Source organism: Choloepus didactylus, chromosome 8, assembly GCF_015220235.1.
Source record: "Choloepus didactylus isolate mChoDid1 chromosome 8, mChoDid1.pri, whole genome shotgun sequence".
Taxonomy (NCBI): Eukaryota; Metazoa; Chordata; class Mammalia; order Pilosa; family Megalonychidae; genus Choloepus; species Choloepus didactylus.
The window spans coordinates 61,354,089-61,381,855 of NC_051314.1; the positions used below are offsets into that span (position 1 = coordinate 61,354,089).

At 38.1% G+C, this 27,767-nt stretch overlaps 1 protein-coding gene across 1 annotated transcript in view; it reads left to right on the plus strand.

Annotated features, from left to right (window-relative positions):
- The first annotated feature begins 2,949 nt into the window (after window positions 1-2,949).
- Window positions 2,950-27,767, plus strand: part of BEST3 (bestrophin 3) — a 37,541-nt gene continuing 12,723 nt past the window's right edge. Inside the window, exons 1-8 of the mRNA XM_037845718.1 lie at window positions 2,950-3,101; window positions 6,321-6,415; window positions 6,872-7,105; window positions 18,728-18,882; window positions 20,080-20,157; window positions 20,267-20,419; window positions 23,549-23,629; window positions 24,936-25,087. Of these exons, the coding sequence (XP_037701646.1) occupies window positions 2,950-3,101; window positions 6,321-6,415; window positions 6,872-7,105; window positions 18,728-18,882; window positions 20,080-20,157; window positions 20,267-20,419; window positions 23,549-23,629; window positions 24,936-25,087 (1,100 nt within the window). The remainder of the gene's footprint in view (window positions 3,102-6,320; window positions 6,416-6,871; window positions 7,106-18,727; window positions 18,883-20,079; window positions 20,158-20,266; window positions 20,420-23,548; window positions 23,630-24,935; window positions 25,088-27,767) is intronic.

Genomic DNA, 27,767 nt, shown 5'->3' on the forward strand with positions numbered 1-27,767 from the left:
GTGGGATATTGTGTGTGTGTGTGTGTGTGTGTATAAATATATATATATACACACACACATATATATATTTAATGTTCATATTTCCCCCCAAATATACTAAAAGAAGTTAATAATGACAGTAAGATGATAATCAAACAACAAATACATATTAAACTTCCATTACACACGGGGCTCTGTGCTGGAACTATGATCAGAGGTGGGGGCAAGAAATCAAAGATGTCTACAAGTCTGTCTTTGCTCTAAGGTACTTATAGTCTAACGAAGAAACCAGACAAATGCACATAAAACTTAAGAGTACCTTAGAAAAACTTTCAAATGTATAAATTCTCAATTTTAGAATAAGTATTTTTTAATATATCTTTTACACACACACATACACACAAATACACGTCTTCTGAAGTCATTGTATTTACGCTTAAGGCGCAATGCTTTGTGCACGTGTTACCTACCTAAGAAGGTTGGAAAGGGCCCAGGACTTGGCCCTGAAATGACTTATTCCATTATTAAAAGACCACTGGTCAACTCACTCTTTTAAGAAAGAAAATATGTAGGCATAATCAAACTCAGAGAAAACATTTTGAATAACTTAAATTGTTTCCTAGCCAACCCTGGAAGGATGATAAATGTACTGTATCTGTATGTTATTTTCTACTACACTAAGCCATCAGGTGCCACACTTCTCTACACGTTTCTAAAATGCACATGCACATATGCACACTCAAACACACATGCTTGTTGTTTTCAGTAAAAGGGCATTAGTACTTCTTGAATGAGCGCAAATCTTGTTTATATTTTTGTCTGCCCCTGTTTATGACTTCACAAGACTTTATTCTTCATTTTAAGCACAAAAAGACTGTTCTAATTCCACTTTTTAGCTGATGGAGACTCCTCAGAATTCTTTAGGGGAAAATGAACCTTTCTTTCTTGATGCATGGTAGAGTTGAAATGAAAATCACAGGCTTAAATGGCCCAATAGCGCTCACGTCACACGTCACACCCGACTTCTCATTCAATGGGGTACATTGGGTGGCAGGTGGAGTTATAATTATAGATTAGAAAAAGGCAACATCAGCAGCTGTTGCTTCTGTTTGTTCCTGGCTATAGCTGTCATCACTAGGCAAATTGGCATAAACAGACCTCTGCAAGTAGAAAAACATTTAACCTCTGTACTTGTCACATTCTGGGTCCACTCAGTGAAGAGAGAACAGAAAGAAAATCTGACTGTACATGAGCGAAGGGTGAAACCGAGAGTGCAACACCGACCTGAAGGCACCTCTTTCAGGGGGAATCTGAATTTTGAAGATTTTCTTCCCTGTTGGATACTCCAAACCACATAAATAGGTCAGTGCACAAGAGTAAAACTATGCATTTTAATTCTGACCTCTTCTCTAGGTGATTCTGGTTTTCTTATAGAGTTTAAGTATAAGGGTGAACTATTAAATGAAAGGAAAGTTATTTGAGGACTGTTACTTAAAAAAAAACCTATGCCCATGAGAACAAATTATGAAATGGGCTTAATTTATTATGCTCCTCTTCTAATTTTGGCTGAATTCATATTAGACAAATAGACTAGGCAAAGATGGAAAGATGAAACTGGTTCTGTGGCATGAGTCCCATCATTTCATAATGCCTCTTACTTATGCCAAAAGGCCCTGGTTTCTTAATTAAAATCAGTAATGTCAAAGGCTATTTTTGTGATTCCAAGAAAATACTGCAAATGTAGCTCCAAAGTTTCATTTGTTAGGGACAATGGGCACATTATAGTTGGATTGGTTACCCAGTTCTCAATAAGAACAGAAAACTTTCCTGTTTGTGATAAAATGTATGGTATAGGGTATCTTATATAAGAAACCTGCCATAAATTTTATTTCTTGTGTTAGGTAGAATTCTACCTGAAAGTGCTATATGACTCTCCTCATAGATCCTTTTGGGAACCAAGATTTCAAAGAAATCTCATTTTATCTGAGTATGCTCTATGTTAGAGGGTAGTTGAACAGGATTTTCAACAAGTGTTAGTTTGCATTGTCTATCTCAAACCTGAAAATCTAATGTCTCAATGAAATGTGATGGAGTTCTGGAGCCCTTACTTGAAATCAGGCTTTGGGGTCCATTTTTCATCCTACCTACATCTATGGAATGGACCCAAGTAGAAAGAGTCCTATATAGTTACCTCACTTTATTCAGCTCCAAATTGAAAGTGAACCATCCCCAAACACTTTATGTGAGACTATTCATCAGGAAAGTGCATCTTTCTTAATATCCCTATGACCCAGTATTTTGGCTACCTTTCGAAGTGCATAGACTGCTGACTGTGCACTTGGGGTTCCTCTAGAGAGACACCCACATCTACCTAAAACCACCAAAGATAGTTCATCAAGTAAATTCTCAAGAAGGGCTTTATTCTTTCCAACAATATCTCCTGATTTCTAAAAGAAACCACAACTTCCCTCTTAGGAAGTGGAAGAATGAAATACCTCTTTACAATACTTTAGAAAATAGAAACCCAAACAATAATTTTGGCAGCTGCTTTTGTCAAATACAGCATATCAAGTACCCTAAATCTTCCCAAGGATTAAGAAAAGAGACAATATTACAACATTGCTTACGTATCTCATTTAATCATTCAAATACCTATTGAACTATGATGATACTAAATCTAAAAATAATATTTTGCAATTAAGGCAAGTTTAGGATTTCTAATATTATTCCTCCCAGAGACTCCTTTCCTCCCTTTTTCTGTGTAAAGATTTAGCACTGAGATGGTGGTTATATCCAAGTTCCAAATTGTACAAACGGAGGGATTCTCTTCCCTAAGAAAGGCAAAGGGGATATGACCAACCAGTTCTTGGCTTGAGTTGCCTTTGACATACGAATTTATATGCTCTATCTTAAACAACACTTTTTACTCATGTTTTGTCTTCTTGCTCTTCTAGAAAAAAACTATCCAAGATGACTGTCACTTACTCCAGTAAAGTAGCAAATGCGACTTTTTTTGGATTTCATAGGTTACTCCTCAAGTGGAGAGGCAGCATCTACAAACTACTGTACAGGGAATTTATTGTTTTTGCTGTTCTTTACACAGCGATAAGTGTGGTGTACAGGTACTTTCCTTTGCATGTCTTCTCAAATGACCATCAAATATCATGGAAGAATACAGTCTCAAAAATCTGAACCCCTAAGTTACCACTCACTTTTGCATTATATTACCTCCTCTTTTTGCATGAACCTCTTTGGTGCTGTCTTCTCCTGGGGACAGGGTATTTTAATCCACACTTAGCCATTTATAGGATGTTAAATAGACGCTCACCATCTCTTTCAAGTGATTAGAATTCCAGCGCCACATTAATTGATCACTGTTAGGTAGTAGCTGTGTTTTAAGAATGTTGCTACAGACACAAAATGGAAGATTTATCCTTAGATGCTGACTACCTGATGATTTTGAATGACAAAGTCCATGGTTAAATAATTGTGCCTCTCTCAACTATGTCGCTCATAGATTAAAAGTGTGACTTGACAGCTTGTAGGAACTACGTTGTGTAATTAACATGCTTGTGAATTGTGTGTCTTAGGCAGCACTCCTTTCTTTGTCTTGGAATGACAAGATCTTACTCAGGATGGTGCCCATTAAGTGTATCAATACTTCAACTTAAAAAAAAGCCCTGAAGACTAATTTATTTTCTTTATATCTCCCAAGTTAGAGACATGTTATGTTCAAAAAAGCGGATGCTTATTCTTTATAACATCACAATCTATGCCTGTTAGATTGACAGAAAATTGGAGCAAAATCATGTCTGAGAAATACTTTAATGACTAAAGAAAATGAAATTGTATCAGTATTACAAAAGAGAAGCTTTATGAGTTTTTTTAATTAAAATTGTTTGTATATATTCCTTCTCTGGAGAAAGCTAAAACTTGAAAGAGGAAAGCTAAAGGTTTTTGAGGCTGTATTTCCACCTTTCTTATGTACATCAGTGTGTTATTTTTCTTCAGCCTACAGATTAACAAATTTACATATCATTGCTTTTACTTGCATTATTCCTTGCAGCAACAGAACTCATTTGGAGAAAAAGGGATATTAATTTATCTGGCTGAATATTACTTTATCAAGAGGAAACTAGGAAGAGTTATTTTGCAACAGATCAAAACTACCACACCAAGCAAATGTATATATTGGTATATATTTTGGCAAAATATTTTTAAAGGGAAATTCTTATTAAAAACCTCTAATTATTTTTTTCAGATGTCTTATGTAATACAATACTATTTTGACAATTTATTTATGCATCACCTAAGCCTTCAGAATAGGAAATGGTGGGAGACACAGGATGTTTCAGGATAATTGTCTCATTAGTTTATTTTTATTAATGAGAATTTACTGCTGCTACTGCTACTTAGAATAGCATAGCCCTTAAAATAGTTGCAGTGTAGCCAGAAATGCTCCATGGGACCTCAAACTTTGCCCCCAGTATCATACTTATACCCCCAAAAATTGTAGCACATATTTTTTCTAAAGTCAAAACATTTATAACAGTAATCATTAGATTACCTTTCATTCTTTTAAAGTTCAACTATAAAACCTTGTTAAACTAGGTCTTTGATTCTTATATCTTGACGAAAAGTATATCACCAAGAATTTGGCTGAATTTGTCAAGAATGTCAAACCTACCTGTGAAAAAATATAGACGTAGTTTGATTCTCATCTTTACTAATGTCCCTAAATTTTTAAAAAAAGACGTTATAGGCAAATAATTATACTCAGCAAAAATAAGGCAGAACTAGAATTCACTAATATGATTGTATGTCTTGCCGTTTTTTAATATATGTGACAAAATAATCTCTGCAGTATTTTCTAGCTTTTAAAATGTCTGTGTCTATTAGCTGAATATTTTCTTTGACTAATTAGTAGTAACAACCATTCTATTATTGACTAGGTATGGGGCAATATTTTAAGTGGTTTTATATGTATTATTATATATTTTAATCCTTATAACATCCCTGAGACGTAAATATTATTATTATCCCTATTTACAAATGAGAAGACTGAATCTTAGAGAGTTACAAATATGCTCCAGGTTCAGATCTCTAAGTGGCAGGTCTGGGATTCAAACCTGAGTTTCTCTGACCCTAAGGTCCATGCTTTCCACAGTAAGTCCTCTTTGACCAGATCTTTTAGAGCATCAGAACCCATTCTGGCTGTAACTTGTCATTGGCCTGACCCTGAGAGGCCTGTGCAAATACTTTGTAGCTCTCTCATCAGCTTTTCCCGTGTTCAGTAATGTTGACACCTCCTCAGAGCTGCGGCAGGAACTCCAAGAGCACCCCCACCCCCACATACCTTCTTTTTCGTACCAGCTCCCCAAAGTTCTTTATCTGCAATGTGACTGGTTGCTCAGTTACCTCCTTATCCCTCTGCTTCTTTTATCAAAATTCTAGCCCCAAATGACCTTTGACGCATGTTATGTTGGATCCCTCTGAAGGATTCCTTCCTCTCTTGGAACAGCTGCTTCCATTGATTTAGGCAAATTCATAAATCTGGGTTCTATTTCTGTATTTTGGTCATTATTATTAATCTGTCCTGAGACATTTCTTCTGACTCTGAATCTCCTTCCTACAGCATAGATGTCAGTAACAGTCCAATTAAATGCCCATGTTTCACCATTCCAGAAAATGGGCTTGGGCTGGTTAAGTCAGACCTATACGATAAATGTTGAGACAGCCATGAAATTTAATAATAAACAGCTTTCATTTCTAATTGTTAAATATGCTTCATTTTATATTTAAAATAATTTGGGGCTTTAAATTAAACATTTACAATATTCCTTGAAGTACAACACATATAATCAAGAATGTGCTAGTAGCATATGCAGGAGAAAGTAAGATCAAGATGTGCTGAATTCAGGATTATTATTTAACAATTACTTAACAATAATTCCAATCTATTTAATCAGGACACTTATTTTTAAAAAGTATTTCTGACAAACTGAAAAATGGACTCTTTTATAACATATTGTGCTCCAAATCCATTGCATCAATCGTATAAAAGTTTTTAAATATATAATTTAAAAAGCTAAAATGGTTAATAAACCCCACTATTTAATAGCCAAAAACATTTATGTGCTAATAAGTTTAGTACTTGATACATTAAATACTTAAGAAGCTTTTGAGGTACATCAGCTCAAGTAAAAAGGAAAAAAAATATTGCTCATTAAAAAAGCAAAATTAAGATTCTTTGTGCTTAATTGCTTGCACTTAATGTCACTTGCAAAGCAGGTGCAGAAGTATAATATCATAAAGGGCTGTGCATTTTATTTTTGCTCCAGATTGTTACTTACAGGAACCCAAAAACATTACTTTGAAAAATTATCAATTTACTGTGACAGATATGCTGAACAAATTCCAGTAACCTTTGTGCTTGGTAAGTATAGGTCACACGCAGAATGCAGCCACACAGCTGCCTCTGTTAGGATGGCACCGATGATTCTGCATGGGGGTGTTTCAAGCTGAGAGGCATGCCTGAGAAGCCACCGCTTGCCATAGAACGAGAATCTTCCATAAGGTTTGCCTTCAGGGCTGCTTTCGCTAAATTAACACCAAACAAGTTTGAGGCAATAATCTGCTATTCGGCAATTAAGCTTTCTCTTCACTAACTCCATTTTTGCCGTCAATATTTGAGTTCTAATACCCACTCACTGAGGGTCATGGCATTGGAGGGCACAAATTACATTTTTTCTGGAGGGGAAAATCATAAGGTATAGATAACAACGTCTTTTTACCCAAAAAAAGGGCTAAGGCTAAAACTCTGCTAAAAGCGTCCGTGTCAACAACATGTATGCTGTAAGCAACTGATTTATAACTCCCTGTTATTCCGCAGGGTTTTATGTTACGCTGGTAGTGAACCGATGGTGGAACCAGTTTGTGAATCTGCCCTGGCCAGACAGGCTGATGTTCCTCATTTCCAGCAGTGTTCACGGAAGCGACGAGTATGGGCGCCTGCTCAGAAGGACACTGATGCGCTATGTAAATCTCATGTCCCTGCTCATCTTCCGCTCGGTGAGCACAGCTGTGTACAAAAGGTTTCCAACAATGGACCATGTGGTTGAAGCAGGTATTGTGAATGACATTTCCTTCCATAGGCTCTTCTCAACCAAGATGGGGACCTTCAAAATTCCTTTGAAAATTCCTTCTATTTATTCACTCATTCAAAAAACATTTATTGATTACCTATGATGTGCCAGAAACAGTCTTAAGAGGCAAAGATAAGACATGGTTCCTGCCCTCAAGAAGTTGACTTGGGGGATAGGGGAGAAGAAGCCAGTGACAGTCACACTAACTTTCGGTAAATATAGTAATAATCATATTTATTTAAAATAATCTGTCATATTGCTGTACATTTTTCTAGCACTTGGTAGTTTATCCACTTTCATAGACATTATTTCATTTGGAACTCGAGAAAACGAAAAATGTAGGAAACAGATTCAGAGAGGTTATGACCTGCCCTGGGTCACACGGCTAAGTAGAAGAACCAGACTTAAATTCATGCTTGAAACTCCTAAATTCATGCTTGTTCCACTACCTAAGTTGATTCTGGTAGGAGCCAGCCATGTAGTTTTCACTTTAAAAGGCTGCAACTGTGTGGATCTATTGTCTTTCCTATTTCTCAAAGTAAATGTAGTCATTTTATCTGGGCTGCTGTATACAAATGCTAAGAACAAATTATGTGCAGAGGGTGGTTCACTTTGGTGTGTTACTATTTAGCTAAGAAGCTGTTCAGTAGAAGGCTTCAGTAGGTGAGGATTAAACGAAGTAATGCTTGGCATGCACCAAACAAATCTTAACTTGTTGTGACTGAGTTGCTGTTAAGAGGTCTGATAATTTGGGGGAATGTATTAATGAATGTAAATACCACATAAAAGCCATGAGATGATTCTGATTGATATTGAGTACAGTCTCAAATTAGGGTGCTGTATCCAATCTTCTTTTCTGAAATGTCCTTGAAAATAGAGACCATTTTTTTTTAAGTATAGGGATTTTTGTTTTGTTTTGTTTTGCTGTTTTTGGAGATTTTTTGGTTGGCTTTTCTCTTTGCTTGTTTTGTTTTGCTTTCTGAGGTAGACAACATAGCTTAGCAACCAAAAACACAGAGTAAGGTTAGAATCCTTGTTATGTCACTTGCTGGTCACATGACCTTTCCATGCCTCAGTTTTCTCATCCATAGCATGGGCTTATCATAGTTTATCTAGCTCATAGGCTGGTTGTGAATGAATTAATGTTGCAAAATGTTTACAGCAAAGTCTGACACATGTTATGTGCTACATGAGTTCTTGCTATAACTATTATGACAGTGTAACATAGCTCTTTGGACATTTTATGAGACTTGTTGTTGAAATGACTACCCAGGGGTCTTCTCAATCTACTTTGACCCGGAGGTTGTGGAGGTGAAGGTGGAAATCAGGAAGGAGGGGTGTCGGTGATATAGTTAAGGGTTGTCTTAGTGGGTGGCTTAAAACAACAGCAGTTTATTGTCTCACAGTTCTGGATGCTGGAAGTCTGAAATCAAAGTGTCATTAGAGCCATGTTCCCTCAAGCCTGAAGAGAAGCATCTGTTGCATGCCTCACTCTTGGCTTCTGTCGGTCGTTGACAATCCCTGGCATCCTAGTGTCTGCCTCCACCATTACATGGTCATCTTGTCTTTCTGTTTCTCTGCACCTCTTCTCCCCTTCTTCTAAGGACACCAGTCTTTTTGGGTTAAGGTACACACTATTCCAGGATGACCTCATTTTAGTTTGTCTAATTTCATTTGTAATGACCCTATTTCCAAATAAGGTCACATTCTGACGTGCTGGGGATTAGGACTTCAACATATCTTTTTAGGGGACATAATTCAACCCACAATTCAACCTAAAGCATGATGTGAGAAAGTAATGAGGTGCTGGTTAAAGATTCAGGTGGAAGGTATGAATGGCCTGGCAATTATTTATGATACAAACCAGTAGGAGTCTTTAAAAATCAACTGCCAGCTCCCTTCCAAATTTAAAAGTTGAATATTGCTTCAGAATAACCAAGGTGAAAATGCTACTTCATAATTTTCTTATCCATATGTCTAAAAACTCAAATACAATAAGAATTACCATCTCTGCGAGCTATTATCATTTGAAGAAAAGACCTACAAATGAACAAGAAAGGTTTGACCCATTCCAAATGGATGAGAGCTAAAATTTACTTGGATGAAGAAAGGTGCTATTTCTCTAGTCTTGACGCATCCTTGGAATGACAGGGATCAGACACCAGGCCAGATTCGCAAAGCAAATCTCAGCCTCTGAGCGTCACCTTCATATTAAAAGCCCATCATGAGGAAGCCAGGTTGGCTGGCAATGGAGAAGCTTCAGGCCCTCTGGTCAGGCATGAGCTCAGAGAGGGCTGAGTTGTGCTCAGATCTACAAGGCAAATAGCTATGGCAAGGCAATTAGGAGAATGATGTGATTTTGTTCCCTTTAGGTGTGTTTTTCATGATACCAAGGCCTACTCCTTGTGAAACTTGAGCAAATGTATCTCATCTACTTGCATCCAGCCTTCTTCTCTTTCCACCATTTTAAGGGAATCTCAGAATCAGTCATTCACTCCTTGGTGTGCATTTAAACTTCTGTCTCACGGTGTGATCCGTAAACCCATGGGCCAGCTACATCTTGAATAACTTGAGTTGTTTATTTTAAATGCAGATTCCTGGGCCCCACATCAGATGACTGATTCAGAACCTTCATTTAAACACACTCCCATGTTGTTGTTGGGGTTTTGTGGTTTTGTTTGTTTGAAGTTTGAGATGTACTATTAGGACTCTTATGGGATGCCTACTTTTCAAACCCCTTTTTCCACTTCTAGGGCAAGAGGCTTTGGCAACCACTAAGTAATTCATTAGAAAAACAGCAACAGTTAAGATAAGGAAGAGGATTTGAAGTTACAGCCATGTTAGAAACTAGAATTATAAAGAAGGACTTTGGGACAGCAATCTGAGCGAGGAAACTGTCTAGGGCATACAAACTATAGCCTGGACATAACAAGCATTATTTTGACTTATATTGTTTGTTTCTTTGGAGTGGCTGAAGGAAGGGAAGAAGATGGAGTCATAAAGAACTAAAGCCACCCTTTGGGGCCACCACTGCTTATCACAGTAAAAAGTTCCCTTTTACTCTTTCATTCCATTGTGTTTTCTAGAAAGGCAATAAAAGGGATAGAACAGCTTGTGCCTGCAGGAATATAAGATTTGTGTGTCAGGCTCAGGGCAAAAGGTATAAGCCCCTACCCTCTAGGCTGGGAGAGAGGCTTCAGAGGCCAGGGCCTTCCGGGCTGCCCCACAGGTGGACACCCCTCTGTCGATGGGAGTGGGGCGCTGACTCAGGGAACTTCCTGCTGCTTTTCCCAGCAGAGGGCTGTCTGCCCCAGAGAACCTGCACGTGGGGTCAGTTTCCAAGCTCTCCCACTAAGCACATACTCCGCCACTCCCTGTCTGTCCCATGCCTGTGCCAAGGTTTCTGGGAAGAACAGGAAGTTCAGGGAGGACAGAAACTGTTTGGCAGATCCCCTGATCCCAGAGCCAGAGCACCTGCTCTGCCTGAGGCAGGGAGAGCTGCTAAGTAAAGTGCAGGGGTCCCCAAGGGGTGGAAACAAAGGAAAGGGGGAGTGCTGAAGACATAATAAAACTTCTTGTCAGTTGACAAGTACATGTTCTTAAACTTCTGGGGGCATTAGATGTTGTTGAATTCAACATTGCTAAAAATGCAGATGCCAGGGTTTCACCTCCAGAGATTCTTTTGGGTAGGTCTGGGATGGGGTCCGGGAATCAGTATGTTTAACAAGCTCCTGGAGACCCTGAGGAAACTATGGGAGTAAGGGTAATGGGAGCTTCCCTCCAGAAAGAAATGATTGAGGGGTTGAAGAGAACAAAGACCAGCATCTCCTTCAGAAATATAGGGCAGATGCTTAGTTAGAACTGGATGACCCAGGTCAATTACCTGCTAGTTCCTAGACCGTCCTTGCTTTTAAATTGAACGGTCAAGTTTCATTATTCTGGGAAAAGGTCAAGTTTCATTATTCTGGGAAATGAAAAGATCGAAATGCATGCTGTGGGGGAAATATATATACATAGCCTTTGATGTTACGGGTTTTATGTCAACCTTAAATTTCTCAAATTGCAAAAAAAAAAAAAAAAAAAAAAGCTTTGTATTTCTGCTCACATGACCATGGAAATACAGCAGTCCATTGAATTCGAAGTAATACCTGTTAGGCTGAAAATTTCCTGAACTGTTCTGTTATCAAACAGTTGTTTACCCAAGAAGCAGCAAAATAGTCACTGTTGTTTTGCCTGTTGGCTGCAAACCTGCCCAGGAAAATCCCAGCCATTCCAATCACCTTCCCTGGAAGATGTCAGTCATGCTAAGCCAAGCCAGGTGCACAATTCCAGATCTTTACCAATTCAAGTAACAGCCTCACTTTTGCACTTATATTATGATGTCTGACGGAACCAAAACATTTTGACTAGTTATTATGTGTTGAATTGTGTCTCCCCAAAGGATTTGTTCCAATCTTAATGCCCAGTCCCATGAATAGGACCTTATATGGAAATAGGGTCTTTGAAGATGTGATGAGTTAAAATGAGGCCAAACTGGATTAGGGCAGGCTCTAACCCAAGATGACTGGTATCCTTCTAAAAAGGAGAGACAGCAGACAAACATCTGGAGGAGGCCACGTGAAGATGGAGGAGGCAGTGTGGTGCATCTACAAGCCAGGGAATGCCAAAGATTGCCCGCAAACATCAGAAGGTAAAAGAGGCAAGGAAGGATCCTCCCCTACAGGTTTCAGAGGGAGCAGGCCCTGTCAACACCTTGACTTTGGACTTCTAGCTTCCAGAACCATGAGACAATAAATTCCTGTTGTTTTAAGCCATCCAGTTTTTGACATTTTGTTGCTGCTACTGTAGAAAACTAAGACACCAGTGTTCCACAGTGACCAGGTGAAGAAAATACTTCTCTTCAAAATCACTCACCAAAGGCACAAAGAATAGGTGACAAGAGATTACATACTTTCCTCTAGAAGAAACATTACCAAAGCTGATGCTAAGTCTGTCACGTACTCACTCATTCAACAAAGATTTGCTGAGTTTGTATATATACCAGGCAAGGGGCTGAGCACTGGAAATACAGCTAGCTGTAAGCAAGAATGGATATGTTCCCCATCCTCAAGGCTCAGTAAAAATTATTACAAATCTTTTCTTCCATTAATCTTTTTCAGAGGCAAACAAAAGTACATTTACAGCTCAACTTCCGATTTCTATATTGTATTTTTTTTTCCTCTTTAAAATAGATATTTTCCTTCTGTGCTTGGCAGCCCATGAATGGCTAAAAGATGGCAAAATTTGAGGAAAGTGCACTGTTTACTTTTCTCAAAGCCTGGAATCTTAACATGAGTGTCCTTGAGCTTCTTCTATGACTAGAGAAAGCCTGATGAGACCCCATCAGAATTATTAGTGGCACTTTTGATTAATAGGCATTGATACAACTGAGAAAATCTCCAATTGTTAAGTGGTAGTTGATATAAAATTTCTAACTTCAGATGCACAGGCTGGAAGGCATATCCCACTCAAGTTTCCTCACATATAATTTAATCTGTGGTCTTCTCTTACTAAGCAAAATCAAATGACCTTCATACAGCATTGCCTTTCTGCCCTGTGATCTTTTATTGAAGTTTTCTCTGACTCATTCCATGGCTCTGGGGTTCTTGATCCAAAAGAAATGATCAAGGGAATGGTGGTATTCACGGCTGTGCCAGTATTTTCTCTGCTGGCTGAACTTTCAGAGGCTGAGTCAGTTGCCCCCATAGTCTCACATGATGAGCCCAGAACAGACAGAATTTCATCCTGTGAGTGAAACTTGACTCACCTTTGTATGCTTGCTCTACACAGGAAATAAAATGCACATCGGAACTCACCTGCTTTAAATTAATGACACAAATGGCCATCTCAGTAGCACAATGCTTGAAGGCTTCCCACAGGTCTGTTTTAGGAGTTAAATCAAGGCTGTCCAGTCAATGGTACTCAAAGTACAGTTGTGGACCACATTCTCTGAATTATCAAGAGTGCTTATTTAAATTGCAGGTTTCCAGGCAACCAGCCGATTCAGAAACTCTGGGGCATAACAACTATGTAATGGTACTGTGAACAATCGAATGTACGCTTTGTTTTGTATGACTGCATGGTATGTGAATATATCTCAATAAAATGAATTAAAAAAAAAAAAAAACTCTGGGGTATAGACCCCAGAATCCACATTTTAAACAAGCTCCCCAGAACAAAGCTGGATGTTTGACACAGACCAAGAATGCTGAAATGGGCAGACAGCTGTGTGATTCTGTGCCCTAGGAATCACAGGGACTCTCTTAAAAATACTAATATCTGGCTCCCACTCCCGGATACCAGGATTCAATAGGTATCGGGGGCAACTCCAGAACTGGGAGTTTTAAAATCTCCCCAGATGATTCTAATATGCAGCGAAGTGTGGGAACTGCTGCACTAGGGCTCAATCATTGACTCCTCCAACTTCATCTGCAAATTGCCTGAGACCTATTCACCCAGGGCAGGTGAAGCTTTGGGCCACTCAGGCAGGCGAAGAGGTAAGAGGACTGATTTTGTGTATGTCATATCTGATGTGTCATTGTGTAGAAAGCAGTGAACTACCAAATGGAGTACTAATTTAGGAATGAGATTATGAGTGACCAGAGATGTTTTTCTCAACTCAGGAAAATAAAGGAGTTCCTTTGTTGCTATTCAGCATTGCTACCCCAGACACTGATTTTACCCAACAGTATCCTATTCTAGGCTTTTCAAAATGTAGGTTGTTACTCATTATTGGGTTCTTAAATTATTTTAATGGCTTGCAACCAGAATTTTTTAGAACGGAATAGAATAGAATAAAACAGAACATATCAGAGAGCACATCACGTTTTGTGAAATTTTTGTTTTAGTTGAGGGTATATGTGAGTGTGTGTGTGTGTGTGTGTGTGTGTGTGTGTGAAGTAGATTGCAATGTCCAGTATATTTCTTACTGTGGTTCATGGTAAAAAATGTTTGACATACTGCCCTATGAGATGATTTCATAATGTGTTACCATCTCTCTCTCAATCTCATTTTGCCTTTCCTGGATTTTCCCAGTTAACAAGAATTTCTAAGTCTCTCCTACTGAATTTAAAGGACAGCCATAGTTGAAGCTGGTGACTTTAATCCATTCATTTGGAACATACACAGATGAAAATGAGTCAGGCATATTGCAATCTTCCTGAAAAAGTAAACCCTCTGAAAATGGTTCAGAATCTCAATGCACCACTTTCTCTTTCAGAAAGAACTGGCAATGAACCCATTTTGCCTTCAAGTTTGAGATGCAGAGCTTTTAGTTCTTCTGCCAATAGATCCCCCACTTGCACACTCTGCTTTAAAGGCAAAAGACATCTGTTTCAGCTGCACCTTAGGAAAAATATATCAACTATATAGTTGGCAAAATCTGTGATTTCAAGAATATTGCTTATCAGTGGACTTAAATAGCCATTTGACTTGATCAACAGGTTTGAGTGCAATAAAATTTTGCCTTAATGTAGCAGATCCTACTCCATGAAAACACAATCTAAGTGGCAAGTAGATGCAAACAAATATATATATACACATACACACATAAATATACATGCATATTCTTTACTCTATTAGAAGAATTAGGGAGGGGCTTTGGGATAAGCACTATAAAAATTACTCAACAGAGCTGAGCAAACCAGCAGGAAAATAGATAGCAAAAGAAACTCTAAGCAGATGCAATAGCAGGATAAGACGGCAATGCCAGGTGTGTGGATAGGGCCTGAAGGAGCACAGCATAGAGACAGACATGTGAAGGAGACAGACTGGTGGGAGGGTCGGCCAACTGATGGTGCTGCCAAACTGTAACAAAGCAATACCTGAGGTTAACATAGTCTTAGAAATGAGGATAATGACCACATTCTGAGAAAGAACATCAGACTCTAGTTAAAATGGCCTGAAGTACTCAAAAAGATAAAATTCCATTTAATAACAAATGCTTTTTTAGTTATTTGACCAACAAATCTAGAAATTCAATTTCAATTGACTATTCTTGATTTTCAAATACATGGTTACTTTGGATAAGATGTGTGACCCTATAGGAAATAACAAAATTATCCCTGACTGTATACTCTTTGAGAATGCATTAATGTCTGATACATCATCATCTTTCACAGCACCCAGCAAAGTAGTCAATAAATTTGGGCTGGAAACTAAAAGTCACCAGCTTTCCTCACTCTACATGTCCCCTTAAAACCAGTGGGCATGCCACCTGGAGAAGAGGAGGGCCTAATTCTTGCAGTAGTGTTTGCATTAATTGAACCATCACTCTGCATGTTTGCTTTCTGCTTAGAAGCCAAGAAAGGACTTGTTAGCACAATTTGATCCATATTCTTGAATAAAAAATAACCAAAGACAAAGTTGCTCTTTGGTCAAATGACAGAGATTGCAACCAGTAAATAAGTGGGGTCATTTTTGAAAATTGTACTATAATTCCCAATATATAACAGAAATTTTGATATTAAATATCTGAGAACAGGCTTCCAGTTAAAGGAATGGCAGCTGCAGCAAACCTTTAAATGTAAAACCCAGACAGGTCAAGTTTACTAACTTACTGTAATAAGATTTAATCATACTCTGTAAGTCTTAAAAAAAAGCAGATTATCTGGATCATGGAACAACTTTGAGACTGCACTAAGAAACAGGAAGAGAAATACTAGACTTGTTTTTATTTTTGACCTCAAGAAAAGGTCAATCCTCCAGGCATGGGCAGAACCCTTCTAAGATAGTACAAATAAAGTATTATCTCAAATCAGTCTTCCGTTGATAAATATTGGCTTAGTATTTATAACTCTATTTCAAGTCTTGAATAAATGGTCTTCATTCAGTGGGGCAGCAATTTTCAAACATTGCTGAATGCCAGAATTTCCTACAGTTGTAAATATGAAACTGCCTGGACCTAATCCCACTAAATCACCCAGGAATGTTTAAAAAGGATCCCTATGCCTAGACCTCACCCTAGACCAATTGACTCAATCTCTGGCGATAAGGCCCAGGCATTGGTGTTTTCTAAAGGTACCCACAGGAGATTTTAAAGACCTGGACTGAGAACTCCTGCCCTATTGAGTCTAATTTAGTTGGTCAGGGTGGGACACAGCACTCTCCATGTTTAACAGGTGTGACAGGTGAATCCGATACCCGTGGTCCATGGACCTTTTTCTCAAAAACACTGGCCTAGGTCTTGAAACGTAGGTCCCTTCAAACGTAGGTCTTGACAGTCCATGACTTTCAAGATAGGTACATCTCACTTGTCCTCATTTAGGAGTCCTTTCTGTTACAGCAACACTCTTAAATAAAACTTGGTATCTTAATCTGATAGGCTACTATGACAAATACCACAAAACAGGTTGGCTTAGCAACAGGAATTCATTTGCTCACTGTCTGGGAGGCTAGAAGTCCAAAATCCAGGTATTGGAAGGGCTTGCTTCTTCCTCAATGTCTGTAACTTTCCGGTGCTGTCTTGCCACAATCCTTGGGGTTCCTTGGCTTCCATCTCTGCCTCCTGTCCCACGGCAATCTCTCTCTCCTTTTGTTGCTCTTATGGCTTCCACTGACTTCTGACTTATGCCTGTATGGCCTTCTCTGATTTCTGGCTTCCGGCTTCTTCTCTTTACAAGGCCTCAAGTAAGACATAAAGCATGTACAGGCCTCAAATAGGATGGATTAAGGCCCAACCTGATTTGGTTGACCACACCTTAACTAATAATAACATCTTCAAAATGTCCCTTTAACAAAGAAGCTCACATCCACAGGAAAGCAAATTAAGAACATGTCTTTTGTTGGGGTAATGCAACCTACCACATTCAGTCTACATAGCAAGGAGAGAGGATTACTTTACACAGGATACTCATATTCATAACTAATTTCAGATAAAGACATAAAATGTGTTATATTAGGTCAAAAGTTGATTTTCATCTGAATGTCATGAGAATTTCATGAGTAAATAGTTACATTTCTGAGGCAGAAGTAACTCCAAATTAATATCGAACAAAAATTGGTTTTAGAAATAAGCTTTTGATTCAGAAAACATGATTAATATTAAATCATTTAAAAGCCCACTTAAAAGGCCAAGGAGGTAAGTACAAAGATGGTCATGGCAGCATTATTTTTCTTTGCAAAAACTTAAAAACAACTTAAATATCTATCAAAGGAGGCCTAGTTAAATAAAACATGGTATATAATTAACTATTATGCAGCCATAAAAAGAATGTGGCTCCTCTCTATATATTAATAGAAAAAGATCCCCATGATGTAACTGAAAAAATATGCAAATAGAAGATAATGTGTAGTATAAAGCCACTTACATTTTCTTAAAAATATGTCCATATGGAAATTTATGGGATTTACCTGGTAAGGTACACAATAAATTGATCATAGTAATTTCCTCCAGGGTGGGAAACTATGTGGTTGGGGAAATGAGCCGTACTTTGCCTGTTACTATTCCTTTGACCCTTTTGGATTTTTATACTATTTGAATTACTCATTCAAATTTTTAAAAAGGAAAAGTTTAAGTGTAAACCGTTTTTAAAAACGCTTCTTTTTATGGACAAACCCTGGTACATAATAGACATTCAATAAATGTTTATTAAATAGACCTGTTACCTTATTCCTTTTCTCCTATTACACAAATCTCCTCTTTCCTTGGTGTGTGCATGGGGCAATGGGCCAAGTTTCACATACTATATTATGCCTTAGCACTTATCGAATGCTAAGTTTTTGCTGAGCATTTAGCTAACCTGTTGACATATGTTCATCATCTCAGGTAATTCCACCACATCCCCGTGAAGTAGATCTTTTCACCTCTCTTTTACTGATGAGAAAACCAAGGCTCAGAGAGGTAGTTACAAGCACAAACACTGAAATATTTAATATATTAAATATATTAAATACTGAATATTTAATATATGTATTAAATTAAAGAATCACTTTTAAAATATATGCAAAATTCCAGGGGACTATGAAAACTAATATGTTCCTTGCCCCTAAAAGGGTTTTAATGGGAAAAACATTTATAAACAATATTACTATAATCTAAGACAAGAGAGAATACCATGAAGGGGGTTTAAAGGGGAGAAATCTCAGGGGAAAGAGAAGGAAAGAATCAAGGAAGGCTTCAGAGAAGAGGACCTGCTTATGTAGGGCATCGAAGAGAGAAGTCAGTAGGAAAAGTCATGTGAATCAGGTGTTCAGCTTTCTGGAGAGTGCTTTATAAACATTATATTTTATTCTTTTAATCTTAACAATTTAGAGTATTATTATTGTTCCCAAGTTTAGATAAGTAATCCAAAACCTAAAGAAAAAACCTTCCCCAATTTTTCTAGTCCACTTTTAATGTCTCCTTAACCTGTTACTGGTTTTCTCTGTTAGGCCTGTGCATTGCCTTATGTATTGACAGACAACTTGTCTCTAAGACAAGTATAAACGACCCCAGACAGAACCTTTATTTTATATTTCTTCAGTATCCCCCATTATTTGTTCATATGGTAGATACTAAATGTATTAGTCATACATTAGTGCTAAACTAAGTCAGTATAATTCAGCTATTTTTCTTTTATGCAAAGGTTTTATGACAGCAGATGAAAGAAAATTATTCGACCGCCTCAAATCTCCTCATCTGAAATACTGGGTTCCGTTCATATGGTTCGGAAATCTTGCAGCTAAAGCCCGGAATGAAGGTAGAATCAGAGACAGTGTTGATCTGCAATCACTGATGACTGTAAGTGCCTCATAAACCATCAGTAAAAGATACTAGTTAGAGACCAAGAGAGACCTGCATATAACAGATCAGACAGAAGAGTCTGCTTTGTTCAGTCCTGGTTCCAAATGAAACTGAAAGATTGAGCTGCTATCAAAACCCCCAAATGCAGGAGAGAGAGAGTTCACAGATTGATTGATTATCAGATTGATTGGTAGTGGTTGCTGGGAAACTGTTTTAAACAGAATTGTGCTTTGTAACAGGCTCTGCAGCAAAGTGTTCCTTGATTGACTAACAATATCTGCCAAAGACTAAGATGGATATGGCTTGCCTGCTGTATAGTTACCATCCCTAGCTCCAGGATCCTAGTAAAAGCTAGAGTAGAAATAAGCTTCCCCAGTCATTTACCCAAAATCGAGAATATCTCGAGGTCAATCTGGCTTTTCGGGTGCTCCAGTAAGTGAAAGACTGTTTTCCCTTAACAAAATAACCCTGGACTCATTTGAGAACCAAATTGGCCTTCAAGTATTTATGTGAGGGCCAGATATAGTTATGTAATATATTTCTGCCATCACTGTCCCCTTCCTGGATTAGGCTAAAAGGAGTAAATGAATTATGTTCTCCTTAGTCTTAGATAATAACTTGAGTGCAATAAGGGGAAAAGTCAATGGACCCCATTACTTCCTCCTTCAAACAGAGATAGATTTTCTGTCAACATGAGCATTCTAAGGTCAAATATGTGGGGGAAGAAGTTTAGGATAAATTTAATTTTTTTTCTAAGATCATTTAACCATGTTTTAAAAAGACAGAAACAAAAAACAGTTTGCTCTCCACATTATTTACCAAAATGCCTGGAAATGACTTATTTAAAATAGTAACCACTGCCTTTCCATCACCTCTTTGGACCAATATACATGTCGGAAACCATGCAGATAGCAGGACATAGTTCTATAAAGTCCTGACTTATTTTAATATTTTTAAAACATGTACAAATGTATTCATCCATTTTGCACATTGTTCAATAATGTTAATTGCTTGTCATATTCAGATTGTTCATTTTGGAATAGTCTTCAGAACCAATATACCCACCTTACAAAGTCAGTACAACCATTTTACAGACATATCCATAAAAGACAGGCCCACATTCTAAATCATAGTAAATATCTATTACCCCACCCATCATTTTATTAAATCGTGTTTTATCTGTTTCTGGATTAGGAAATGAATCGGTATCGTTCTTGGTGCAGCCTCTTATTCGGTTATGACTGGGTTGGGATTCCGCTGGTTTATACCCAGGTATCAAATACTTTGCACATGAATTTTGGTTTCCACTTGCCCACCTTGACTCTCTGGCTTGATGTGGGCAGCCAGCATTGTGTTCTCACTCCAGTTTCTCCTCTTCCAGGTGGTCACCCTTGCTGTCTACACCTTCTTCTTTGCGTGCCTGATTGGACGCCAGTTTTTGGACCCCACCAAGGGCTACGCAGGGCATGATTTAGATCTTTACATTCCAATCTTTACTCTCCTACAGTTCTTCTTCTATGCAGGATGGCTCAAGGTAGCCAGCAGTCTCAGTGCCTAAGACCCGTTCTGTAATCTGTCATGTTCCGTATCTCCCACGCTGATCCTTTCTGAGTCTCTAGCAAATTATTCAGAAGTGAGTCAAAGGTAGATATAATGTGTAATAGCTCAGAGATGTTACCACTTTGTAGACAGGGATTAAGTGACCAGGATGTTGCAAGTATGTATTGCAAGGATCTGAGCAGCTCTTTTATGCAAAGAGATTACAAGGATACTCTTCTGTGGCTTATCAATTTTTTAAAGCATTTGTGTGCTCCCATTAGGTTTAGAACAATGTAATTAAAGCACTACACTGTACCTGCACTGATATTTAATACCACAATAAGCAACTAGGTAGAGTAAAAGTAAACACAAATATCAGACTTAAGCATTAATATTATACCTTGTTCCTGTTCAACCGCGTAAAGAGTTATTTGCAGCCCCCTGAAATCCTGCTAGCTGTTGCACAATATTAAATGCATCCCATTTTTCTAAACCAGAGCTGAGACTGAGAAAAGAATTAATTGGAATCAAAACCAGAAACACCAGGATTAATGATGACATTTAGTTTGTCAGGAAATTAAAAATAGGTCAGAGCAGTGAGAATGGCCTGTCCAATTATCAGTGTAGAATTTTATTTGTTCCCAGCACCACTGCCACCTTCCTGCCTTCCTATTTCAACCACATACACACACCAATTTGTCGTGTATAAATATCAGAGGCCTGATTCTTCCATTGTGTTATTTCTCGTCTGTGAACTTCTAAAAGAGAACTATGTGAAGGAAAAACAAATCAGGCAATGGCTTGATTAAATTTCAAATTAGTTGAAATTTAATGACAGTTTGATAAAACCTTCTAACTGGCCAGGTTGGGTCAGCATTTTCCTTGCCGATGCCTTTACTTTCATTGGTTTGAATCTTCGCCAGGAAAAATAAATATGTTGGCATTTCAAATTATACTCCAAAGAATAAAGGCATGTCCTTTACAAATTGCAAAACATTTTTAAGCAGATGACAATGATTCTTAATTATTTTACCCATTTGAGAGAAAAAACAAGAGAGACTAATAGCTCTCATTTCCCATTAGAAGAAAAAGAAGACACTGCCTTTATAAACATAAAGTCTCCAAAATTGGCTCAAATGCTCAGACATTCTGGTCTTTTATTGTCCTTTCCCCTGAGTTGTACTGAGCTTTTATTCTTTGCTCTATGTAAGGTGCTTGGTCAGCCTATAAGGAACAGTTAGTGGCACCTTCCTTATGAAATGCTTTTTAAAATATCAATATTCTTTATGTTTATAAATCATTTTTAAAAGAAAAAATATGAGAAGAAACCATTTAGCTCCACTAAGAGATAGGCAACCCTAATATGAGTTTTCCAACACCAACACGTTATGTCTAATTTCTAAACAGTAGTTTGATTTTGTCCATTCTGATATTTATAAACCTGTTGAAGTGAAAAAAAGAAAAAACATCTTAACCTTATGGGACTGATCCCATAAAAGTAAAAATCTGGATATAAAAAAAATATTTTCAGGACCCAGCCAGTGGTCCCAAAATTTTAGCAATTCCCAGACAAGAAAAGGTAGCTAGCCCCTTGAAACTCACATAATGGACTTTGACACGGATATCCAGATATCCGGTATCACTGTGAGGCTAGCTGACTTGGGGCACAAGGCCCTGCCTTGGAATAAGGGAAATACACTTCTTAGGTTCTCAACTCTGGCTGCTCATTAAAATCTCCTGAGAGCCTTAAACTGATGCCTGGGTTCAACCCCACAACAATAAAATCAGAATCTCTCAGGAGGTGGGGCCTAGCCATTTTTCTTATGATTTTTTTTTTATCTTCATTTTATTGAGATATATTCACATACCATGCAGTCATACAAAACAAATCGTACTTTCGATTGTTTACAGTACCATTACATAGTTGTACATTCATCACCTAAATCAATCCCTGACACCTTCATTAGCACACACACAAAAATAACAAGAATAATAATTAGAGTGAAAAAGAGCAGTTGAAGTAAAAAAGAACACTGGGTACCTTTGTCTGTTTGTTTCCTTCCCCTATTTTTCTACTCATCCATCCATAAACTAGACAAAGTGGAGTATGGTCCTTATGGCTTTCCCACCAATGTGATTTTAATGTGAAATCTTGATCAAGGACCATTGCTCTAAGTGGTTTGACTTAAATCCCCAAATAAGCTCTGTTTTAAAGGGTGGTCTTCTACTGAGTGATCTAAGACTCTCTAGAAACTCAACTAATTAAATAGTGTCTTTATTTCATATACTTTAAAGTTTTTGCATCTGGCCCAATATAAATACACACACACACACTCACACACAGGTCTAGATAATAAAAATCAAAGAGAATTATTCTAAAATGAGAATGACAGGTGAGTCATATTTGGCATGTAAAGCTTTTATCAAGAAGGCTATTCAATTTAGGAACATGGTAAGAACATTTTATATTGACCAAATATTAGAAGATATGTGGTAAGGAGCTACTTCAACTTTTCCCAGCAGAAGAACTAACTTACTCATAAACAGTAAAGGCTTTAGGGTAAGACTAAGCAAGAGTCAAATTCCAGCTTTAAGACTTACCAGCTCTCTGACTCGTTCATTTAGCAGGTATGTCCAATAATTCTGAAAACTCTTTCTATAATCTTCTTTAATAATGATTTAAGTCTCTGTTTGCTGCTTAACCTTCCCCATGTTTACATTTTGTCTCATCATCTGAATCCTTGTAAATTCTCTGATAGTAGATACTAGGTACCCTCTCAAAGTTCCTGCATGTAATTTGTGTTCCTTCGATAATCATTGGCTTGATTTATACTGGAAAATCAACAATTTGGCTCCTAAACAGTGCATGGTTTCTCCTGGATATGGTCTACATTTTCACATGTTAAAAATACAGAGAGCATGCCCACAGAGGGTGTGTTGTGGTTTGAGAGTTGATTCCCAGTTGTTGATAAATATCTGTTTCTGTAGAAAAATGGACTCTCTTCTAGGCTTCATGTTCTGAAAGTGACACAAGGAAACAGAGAGTGAAACAGGACTCATTTTCAATCTCCCTTTTAGTCTTCATAAGTTTCATGGCATCTTTATTCTATGTTCTCAACTGCAGGTAGCTGAGCAGCTTATCAACCCTTTTGGAGAAGATGATGATGATTTTGAAACTAACTGGTGCATTGATAGAAATTTGCAGGTTAGAGGACCTTTTCTTTCCTTTGCAAGCATTAAAAAAAATCACTTGTGATATTTCAATTCTAAACAGACTCTGAATTGAGGCCCCTGAACTTCAGAGCTTTAGCAATAATTGAAAGAGATCGGACTGTTCAGTATGTTGTTTCGGATCTTTTTGTGGCACTTCAGGTCTTAGATCCCAATTTCATTAAATTTTAGTCTCTTCTAAGTAGAATGTCGAGCCAATTTTCTTCATAAGTTTCTTTGCTGCCTTAATCCAGAGTCTTCCATCTCAGTACAGAGCAATATTTTAATTCATTCTCTAATCTGTTCTCTCTTGCCACACAGAGAGGTTAATGACATAAAATGGCAACCAGACACAATCTGATGTGAGTTCTCAACTCATGTCATATCAATCCCTGCAGTCAGAAGTCCAGCAACTGGACACTGGGAACCTGGGCCAAGCCCGCCTATGTCTCAAATCTGCCTGAATCGTACCAAATGGACCCCAGACCCTTACCCTGAAGCACTATGCCAGAGAGGCGTTTCATGAAGAACCAGTGCGAGGGCACTTCCCTTTTGAGCAAGACTCCCTTCGGATCATTCTCCTCTCTGAGAACCACCACGCCTTCACCTTTTCATTTGTTTCAAGCCCTTACTCAGCTCCTAAAGTGGTTCAAACATTTCACCATAGACCACACTGTCAGTTCCTTTACAGAGCAAGAGGAATGCCTAGGCCACTCACTTTTTGTAAAAGTTGGATTCCCAGAGAATTCCCTCATCAGTTTGTCAGGCCAAGAGGAGAGACAGGTGTAGCTCTACGTGGTATATGCTTGTTGTGATTTTCCAAACAAAACAAACAAACAAAGTATCAGGGTATGTAAGAAACGATATGAAGTATAAATGTGTTCCTGGGGTTAACAGAAGGGAATATTGAGAATCTATACCTTCCTGTAACATCTGGGGTTGTGTGGTTGCTGCCAGGGGGGCCACTGCTCAGTAAGAAAACTTTGAGCAAAGAAAGAAAAGGTGCCTCTTCCCTCCAGATAAGACACAGCTCTGCTTGGGGGCACGTGGCTTGATGAACCCAGTGTGGGCAGTTTTACAGCCACTTACCCACATGGCCAAGAGCCTTTCTGCAGTAAACAACTTGTACAACTCCCTGCAGTAGCTGTGGTTGCAGCAGATATGAACTACAGACATTTGTGTATTCACTCATTTAGACTGGGTCCTATCCCATTCCAAGTCCCATCCACCCACTGGTACGTATTCTTCCTCTTTATGCAATTGACATCTGAATTATTCTAACAATATAACAATGATTTTAGGTCTCTCTTTTAGCTGTGGATGAAATGCACATGAGCTTACCCAAGATGAAGAAGGATATTTACTGGGACGATTCTGCTGCTCGACCACCCTACACACTGGCAGCTGCTGACTATTGCATACCCTCATTTCTGGGGTCAACAGTTCAAATGGGGTAAGTACATCTTTTTAAATCTTCAGTGTTTAGAAAATAAGTTGATCACTGTTCTGATCTTTTTATGCCCTACTCTTGAAGGTACTGTCATGATAGCTCTCCATTATCATCTTAAAATGGTAGGCTTTTCAAACTTTCAGGTGTAATTAATAGGCCGAGAGACTGTAGTTTCTAGTTTAGGCAAGGTATGCTTCTTTTGTTTTTGTGTTTTGAGTATAATTTGCATTTCACCTTGCTTTCATACATATGGCAAACTTTTCGAAGAGTTGTGAAATGATCCTTTTTTCCACCAGTTTGAAGCATGGGTTAATTAATGACCATAATTAAATGTATTACTGAGCACACACCATGTGCAGGCATTGTGTCAGTATTTGGAGGCAAGCTAATCTTGAGGACTAAGCTAAGATTTATCAAAAGTTTCCTCTAAGATGATAATTCAATCTAACTACATGTGCCGGTTTGAGTGTATTGTGTCCCCCAAATGCCATTACCTTTGTGGTCTTGTGTGGGGCAGACGTTTTTGGTGCTGGTTAGATTTGCTTGGAATGTGCCCCACCCAGCTGTGGGAGATGATTCTGATGAGATGTTCCCATGGAGGCGTGGCCCCGCCCATTTGGGGTGGGCCTTGATCGGTGGAGCTATATAAATGAGCTAACTTAGGGGGAGAAAAGGCAGTGCAGCTGTGAGTGATGTTATTTGAAGAGGAGCAAGCTTGCTAGAGAGGAATGTCCTGGGAGAAGCCATTTTGAAACCAGAACTTTGGAGCAGATGCCAGCCATGTGCCTTCCCAGCTAACAGAGGTTTTCCAGATGCCATTGGCCATCCTCCAGTGAAGGTACCCGGTCATCAATGCATTACTTTGGACACTTTATAGCCTTAAGACTGTAACTGTATAGCCAAATAAACCCCCTTTTTATAAAAGCCAATCCATCTCTGGTGTTTTGCATTCCACAGCATTAGCAAACTAGAACACTACACTTAGTATATATCAGTCTCTGTTGGGTAGTTTTACCATAACAGTCTGTCCCTGTGTACTATGAGCCTTAAATAAATGGGCTGAGACCTGAAGTAAATCATGCACAAGTTTTTGAATAATTCTATTCAATATGATACTTTTTTTTATTTTGGAGAAATGTGTGAATGAGGGGGAAGCTCAAGTACATTATCCGAAGGCAGAAGCCACAGTTTCCAAGTAACTTAAAGAGGAGAGTGTGGACAAATTTAGAAAAATGAGAAGAACCAAAAAAATTATTTGTAGAAAAAGTGAAAACTTTTGTGGGATTTTTCTTATAACTTTTGATAAAACCAGGCCTCCTTGCTCCCCAGGCCGTCTCTACACGAATGTGTGAAGTGGATTGGTGTCTTACAGTTGCCTCCCGGTGTGACCTTTCTTTCCTCCTAAAGTGTTCTGCCCTCTTTCCCTGTTCTCAGGACACCTAGCGTGAAACCCATTCCTACAAGGCTTTACTCGTAGCCAGATGTCTCCAAATCCCCATAAATAATGGCATGTGGCACTCTTAAACAAAGGCACCCTGGAGGCTGAAAGTCCTTCAAGACCCAAAGGAAAGAATGACGGAAAGTGGATTTTCAGGAGTTGTGGCTAATGATGAGCAAGATGTAGGAGCCAAGAGATTTTCCTTGTAGCCCTCAAATCATAGTTTAGAGGAGGTTGCCTACTGCAGGCTACACTTCTTCTAGGTATCCTTCTAAGACCAGACACTCCTGTCCAGGACCTCTTCCAGGCCAAAGTGTTCATCCCTACCCCTGCCTATGACTCCATGAATTGTAATTTCCTTTTGCTTGCGTGTCTCAGTTTTTGTAATGCATTCTGCAGAGGCAGGGCTTCACATACATCTGGCAACCTTCTCAATTTTGAAAAGTAATAAATGGTCTGAGAATTTATTTTTAGATAATTAAATATGCTTTATCCTTCCCCCATTCACACCACCAATTAAGGCAAAGTATTTGAAGATCCAACTTGTAAAAGAAAAGACATGAGCACCATATAGGGTCAGGGAGTCATTGTGATAACTCTGTGTAGCCTGCAAATGCTATGTATGTTCCATTTCTAATGTCCATTTAGTTGTTTTTCCATGACGGTGAAAATGACTTTTTTTTGCCTCAAGAGTTTTATTGTGATCTATATTTTTTCATCCTATTATCATAATTGTGCATTCTAAATAATTGTTCATATTCTTTAGAAAATATTAAAATGTATTTCTCCTATTTCTAAATATAAAAATATAGAATTAGTGATGGAAAGAATACCTACCCCAAAAAGATTATTGGGAAGATTAAATGAGTTTGTAAACACAAAAACACTCTGGAGATTATAATGTATTATATAAGTATAAAGCATTATTATTAATTAGTACAGGTCTCTTATTTTGGGTGTCAAAGGTACAGAAAGATTAAATAAATCTAAGCTGTTTTTTGCATTAAACTAACAGCAGAAATTTGGGACAGAAAGTAAAACACCTGAGAGAAAACCAAGCTATGTAGTATTTAACAATGCAGCAAAAAAAAAAAGAAAAAAGAAAAAATTATCAGTTGTCAGAGAGATCTCCTCTAATTAAAATGGCCTATTTACTATCTTAATGGGAAAGACACAGGCCAAGGCAAGAGTCCATTTTGGGAGATTTTTGTAAGATATTAACCGGACTCTGCTAGAACAAATCAA